This window comes from Aulostomus chinensis, chromosome 20 (assembly GCF_037954235.1).
Source record: "Aulostomus chinensis isolate RoL2024-O1b breed Wild chromosome 20, RoL_Achi_v1.0, whole genome shotgun sequence".
Lineage (NCBI taxonomy): Eukaryota > Metazoa > Chordata > Actinopteri > Syngnathiformes > Aulostomidae > Aulostomus > Aulostomus chinensis.
Window position 1 is genome coordinate 23,606,918 of NC_141339.1, and position 6,759 is coordinate 23,613,676.

Genomic DNA, 6,759 nt, shown 5'->3' on the forward strand with positions numbered 1-6,759 from the left:
AGAACCAAACGGCCTGATCCCAGGACCTAGAAGTCTGACAAAGCGATTTTGATTGAGGACTTAATTCCTTCCTTTCTAGAACCAGGTTCAGTCCTGGTTCTTCTGGTCCTTCTGTTGGTTTAGTTTAGTCCAGTCCAGCTTTAATAGTGTGTGTGTGTCCTGCTGACCCTGTTCCTCTCTGTTCTTTACGCAGGAGGGACTCTGGTTCCCACCAGCTAAACCTGGTCCTGGTCCTGGAGCTTCAGCCTGTGTGATGTGTTAGAAGGACTCAACACTCAGACCTCATTTCTATGAATCTCAGCTGATCCAGGACCATCAAGTCCAGGTCTACACCTGGTACAGCCCAGTTCTGACTAACAGTCCTTCAAGTTCTTGTGGCGGAGACAGTCAGCGGTCCAGGATCAAGTTTCGACCTGGATCTGGTGATCGATCTTCATAGTGTGTGTAATCAATATTCTATATCCTGTAACTCAAGTGATTGATTAATGAGTGATTGTTAGATTTCTACCCTCAATAAAGACTTTTGGACTCACAGTGTTTTTATTTGCATCGACACCCATAAACAGGAGCTGTTCTGTCCAGGCAGCCCCCCCCCCCCCCCCCACACACACACACACACACACACACTTCTTCCCATCCCAAATATATCACAGGTACAAAATGACCTTGACCTTTAGGCCAACATTTGTTATTGCTAATACTTTAGAAAAAGTATTTTGTTGGCTGGAGTCAAACGAAATTATTTATTTATTTCAGGTTTTAACTGCTACTTACTACTATTATTATTATTATTATTATTATTATTATTATTATTATTATTATAATACACTAATTCAGGATCAGACTGATATATCAAACTTTAATTCAACTACAGTTCCTTCTGTCAACAAAACCAGCAGTTCTACAGTCGGTGTCTCCTCAAAAGTTGACTTATGAACTAAATTCACCGACAGATGGCGACATTTACCTCCATTGAGTAAAATCAACGCTGATAGGCTATAAACGTGGCTAAAGCTCATCTCAGTGTAGGTCGTTTCTCCTCTCTGGGCCATCAGAGGTGAATGCGTAGGGCGTTGACAAGGCAATCAGTCAAAGAGAATCAGGACCGCTGTGGGAAAAAAATGTTCCTGTCGAGGCGGAGCCTGGAGGCGGAGCCTGGAGGCGGAGCCTGGAGGCGGAGCCTGGAGGCGGAGCCTGGAGGCGGAGCCTGGAGGCGGAGCGTCATGCCTGCTGAGGAGTAGCTCAAGTGTTTGTGCCACAAAGTTGTATTTGAACAACATCCCCGCCTGACAGTGAAGCCAAGCATTTTCTAAAGAGTTTAAGTTGATATGACTCGTATTTTAGTTTTATTTGAGTATTGTGTTTAAAACCTGTATAATTGATTTTGTACTTAGAGCAGTTCTCGCTTCTCTGGCAGTGTTAACCTGATGTTCATATGATTTGTGTGGATAAAGTTTCTTGTTTAAAAAAAAAAAGAGAAAAAGGCTCTGGCTCCTCATCTACAACTTGCAGCTCTAGAAGTGCCAGTGCTGTCAGTCGGTGCAGTGACGCAGGCGCGGTCAAATTCCTGGTGTCTCCTCTCCTTCCTCCAGCAGGGGGAGCAGGACAGGAGGCTGATTGGGTCACGTCCTCTGTGTGTGTGTGTGTGTGTATGTGTGTGTATTATGAATATATGTATTTATATATGTACATGTTTGTAGTGTATATGTGTGTGTATATATGTATGTTTGTATATGTACGTATATATGCATGTATACACATTTACACTTTCACATATATGTATATATGTGTATAAATACACATACATACATTCACACACATATATACATACGTATGTGTATGTATATATGTGTATTTATATACACATGTTTATATGTACACTGTGTATGTTAGTATATATCTGTTTTCGTATATAGTGTATATATCGTGTAAATATACACGTATATATTTATGTATGTATGTGTACATATATACATATATGTACTTTATAAATATGTACATGTATAAGTTTATATATTGATATAATGCGTATATGTATAAACATACGTGTATGTGTTTATAATTTACATACATGTATGTGTATGTATATATATGTGTACACACACACACACACACATATGTACCTGTGACCTCGTGTATAACTGTATTCATGGTGTTTTATAAAGATCTCATTCCACTCGTGAGGATGTTACACACCTCTGTGACATCATTCAGGTAGCATGGAGTCTTTAACACCCAAACCAAAGGGAACATTAAAATATTGGCCATCCCGACTCCGTGTGTCTCATCTTGACCTCTGACCAGGAGCGTTCACCAGTCCTGTGCCAGGTGGAGAACTCCAGGGACCTCAGCAGCCACAACACCTGCACGGACCGGGAGACTTGACTCCTCTGGACCAACGAGACCAGTGACCAGACCTGGAAACCTCCTCTGGTCCTGAGTGATTGACAGCTCGTCAAGGAAGTGGGTGGGACATAAACGTACATTTACTGATCAACTGGTGGCAGGAACGCCTTTGATCAGAACTTACCCCATTAAATAATACCAAAAATTATCAAAATAAACAACGGTAAAGATGACAAGAACACTAGAACCATGATCACTGGGTCACAGATGAGTAAAACTGAACTAAAAAATCTTGGAATATTCAAAAAGAAACACTGACAAATTAAAAATACGATTTGCATTTTTATGTTGAGAACAGATGAGAAGAGAAACAGAAAAATACAAACCGAGTGTTTGACCAGACGGCAGCTGACTGGAGGAACCTTGACAACTCCTGCTGTTGGTCACAAATTGATGATCGAATTGGCAAAAATGAACAAAAGAAACGACAAAATGAAGATTAGAAAATTCTCATTTAAAAAAGAAGGGAAGAAGCCAGCGTGGAAGCCCCCCCATCAGCTCTCTCCTCCCTGTCCTCTGTCGCTGTGATTCATGATTTGTCACAAACTGAAGAAAATCCAAGTTGGCAACCTGCAAACTCCTCCTCCACCACATCCTGCTCTCACTTCCTCAGTCCTCTTCTGCTTTTCAGCTCATCCAGGCTGTCGCACACTCATCAGGACACGCATCCCCACAGGCCCTGAGGCACAGACGCAGGATGGTTCCGCTCAGATGGGTTCAGGTGGTCCTGCTGGTCTTGGTGCTTCAGACTTCAGGTAGGAGCATTCAGTACTTCTGACATTTCCTAAACCGAGACAGCACAGGAAGTGGAGTTGGCATGTTTATAGAGAACTAAAAAGAGGAATAAAAAACAGACACATGTCAAATAAATAAATAAAAAATTACCAACATTTATTTTAGTGGGTTTTTTTCCATTAAAGCTTCTGAGCCTGGAGGTGCCATCGAAGATCGAGAAACAAAATTTGGTGGCCTCAAAATAATATTTTTCTCTTTTTTTTCTCACGAAAAAAACCTGTCTATCGCCACTCCAGGACCCTTTCAAAGTGGTACAACACCCAAAAAGTGTATTTTGCCCTTCAAATACTCTCAAATCGGTGCCTTGAGCTGTTTCAGTCCCTCCTGCATGACTTCTTCAGAACGCAGAAAGAGCCCGCCATGTACACTGAGCTGGAAGCAACCAGGGGTGATCGCTAATGACAACATCTGTTTACAAACTCTCCAGGCTGTCGTCTGGTTTAATCCCAGGCTTCTTAATCCAGCTGGATGACTGCTAGTCCACTTTGACTGGAGCTCATATTTATCAGCCATAAGCTAATACACATTGGAGGACTGACACTCCAGCTGTCAGTCTCCGTTAGCTTCAAGCTAAATAAACATGGCTGGCTCTGTCTGCGTGATGCAGGAGGGGGAAACATCTTAGTGAGCGGGAAACTCTGATGAGTGAAGCTTGGTTTATGCTTTTGCATCGCGGCGACGGCATAGACCCTACGCCATCATTGAGCATTCATCGACGCAACGCATACAGCCTGGTTTAGGCTTCTGCATTGCAGCAACGGCGTAGGTACAGCGTCGACACAGACCCTACGCCGTAGCCTGACGTGCACCTCCAAAAATTCCTGACTATGCATCACGACATGAACGTCAAGGACTGCAATTGGTCCGCTCAAAGGAAGTCGTCCAATGCATGAAAAGGAGGAAGAACCTCCGCGACAAATATGTGCGTCTCCGGAAGAAAATGGCCACGAGAAGTCATGTTTGTCATGTTCAAAGTTTACAGTTTGATTCATGAAAGCAAACAGTCGTTCAAAGAAAAGCACTAAACAGTTTTGTTTTGGAATCCGACAAGAGCCCCCGAAACCATACAAAGACACAGCCACACCCCCTAGCAGCTTGGCGGTGAATTGTAGAGCAACGCGCTCCCTCGACCCGGAACTTTGAATGCTCAATGACGGCGTAGGGCCGCGGCGATGCAGAAGCATAAACCAGGCTTAGGTACTTGGAGGGTGAACTACACTTTGGAGGTGAAGTATCACCTGGATGTCCCTGTCTTCTCTGCAGCATTGAGTCCATATTATTCCTCCAGCACGGTCAGAGACGGGGACCGAGTCACTCTGTCTTGTCGAAACATGACTCAGCAGCAGCACAGGTGTGACAACATCACCTGGATATTCAGTCACACCTGGACAACAAAGATGTTTGAAAACGGGCAGATTCACAAGGACGCCGGAGTGAAGTCGGACCGGATGAGCGTGACTGAGAACTGTTCTCTGGTCATAGAGAGAGTCACGTTCCAGGATGCTGGTCGTTACAGCTGCAGGCAGTTTGGACGGGGAGCGTATCGAGACTCGGATTACGACCTGTATGTGGTCAGCAGTAAGTATTTACTCCAACATCAACGCCAGCGCCACCACACAGAGGACATCACCCATCTCTGTCTCTCACCAGCCACCACATACACCACCGGTGACGCGCTGACTTTAATTTGCTCCGTGTGGAGTCGTGAGCAGTGTCGACACACGTTGACCTGGCTGTTGGACGGCACAGACGCGGACGAGCGCACAGACAAGGGGACAGTCCAGTTCCCCTGCAGAGCCACCGCATCGTTCAGGAGGTCTCGAAACACACCGGAGAACCCTGAAGTCCTCCAGTGTGAAGTGAGAGATGAATCCAACGGAGAAGTGCAGCTGTTCAGCTTCAGACCTCCAGCCTCAGGTGAGCGGGTCACAGCAGGTGAAGCTCCCAGTCAGAACTCTGTGACGGGACAGACTGACGAGGACAGTCGCCTCACAGCTGTGGAACTTTTCACAGTCGCTGGAACCTTTGGAACTGGAGGGACGGAGTACGAGTGCAACGTCCGTGGAGCTCAGGAGAGAGAACACGCACTTCCTGTATGTCATGTAGCTGTAGATCAGGTGACGTCAACACAGGGTCATGGGACGCTGGTTCCATCAGGTTTACTTCTTGCAACCACCAGGTGGCGCTAGGACCTAGTTTCAGCCAGAGCCGTATACAGAGAGAGTTCGGCCAACTCAGATCATGGGCGCCATGTTTGCTAGCAACGCCAGATGATTCTGCAACGTTACGATATGGGCAGATATGCCCATGTTGGTATAAATCTTTATCTTCACCATTAATAAGCCCGTGAATGTCATTGTCAGCGTCTGTCATGATGTAAAAGGGCGTGGCAGGGTTTCGGTGAGGCCATGGAGAACAACTATCGGTCGGCTCCAAAAAGGTTCTGGCAAACCGTCCGTCGCCTCAGGAGGGGAAGGCGGCAACTTGCCCACACTGTTACAGTGGGGAAGGGAGGCTGCTGGCGTCGACTGGGGAGATAATTGGGCAGTGGAAGGAAGACTTAGAGGGACTCCTCAATCCCACCAACACGTACTCCATGGAGGAAACAGTTGGGGGAGTGCTTGGGGGGGTCATCCAATCTCCGGGGCAGAAGTCGCCGAGGCAGTTAAGCAACTCCGTGGTGGCAGAGCTCCGGGGGTGGATGAGATCCGCCCTGGGTATCTCAAGGCTCTGGATGTTGTGAGGCTGTCTTGGTTGGCACGTCCCTGCAACTTTGTGTGGGCATCGGTGCCTTTGGAGCAGCAGACCAGGGTGGTGGTCCCCATCTTTAAGAAAGGGGACCAGAGGGTGTGCTCCAACTATCGGGGGACCACACTCCCCAGCCTCCCTGGAAAGGTCGTTTTTGTCCCGGCAGTGGAACCGTGGATCAGCTCTTCACCCTCGCGAGCGTGCTGGAGGGGGCATGGGACTTTGCCCAACCAGTCCACATGTGCTTTGTGGATTTGGAGAAGGCTTATGATGACCGTGTCCAGAAGCAGCCTGGGGGGGGGGGGGGGGCTCCGTGAGTATGGGGTAGATGGGACTCACAAAGGGCAGTTCAGTCCTTTTGTTCCTGCCCCGTTCTTGCTGGGCAGCCATGAGCTGCGCAGTTTGGCCTTTTTTATGATTTATGGAAGTTGATTGTTGACAATTTATTAAAGTTGAAAATTGATCTCTGATATTCGCGAAATATTGGTTAATGGTGGTGAACATGGTGTCCATAAACGTGACCGCCTCTGAACCGGTCCCATGACAGAATTGTTCTGAACGTTGGAAGCCTGAGTTGGCCGAAGTCTCTCTCTGTCTACGGCTCTGGTTTCAGCTTGGAGACGCCTTCAGACTCTCATCAAAGATCTGACCATGGGACTCCAGTTCCTCCAGCTTCCTGTTCTGTGGTCAGATACCAAACATGGCCGCCTCCTCACTCTCCACAGTAACACACCACCAGGTTCTGAAGGAGGTTCTGATGATCCGGGGGACATCAGAGAGTTTAAAGGTTTTCAAGGCACTTTTAATGGG

The 6,759-nt window shown here is 46.8% G+C and overlaps 1 protein-coding gene across 1 annotated transcript in view; it reads left to right on the top strand.

Moving 5' to 3' along the window:
* The first annotated feature begins 3,049 nt into the window (after positions 1-3,049).
* The window catches only part of LOC147243343 (uncharacterized), a 4,818-nt gene continuing 1,108 nt past the window's right edge, over positions 3,050-6,759 (top strand). Inside the window, exons 1-3 of the mRNA XM_086190640.1 lie at positions 3,050-3,161; positions 4,465-4,779; positions 4,852-5,118. Of these exons, the coding sequence (XP_086046766.1) occupies positions 3,104-3,161; positions 4,465-4,779; positions 4,852-5,118 (640 nt within the window). The 5' untranslated portion in view covers positions 3,050-3,103. The remainder of the gene's footprint in view (positions 3,162-4,464; positions 4,780-4,851; positions 5,119-6,759) is intronic.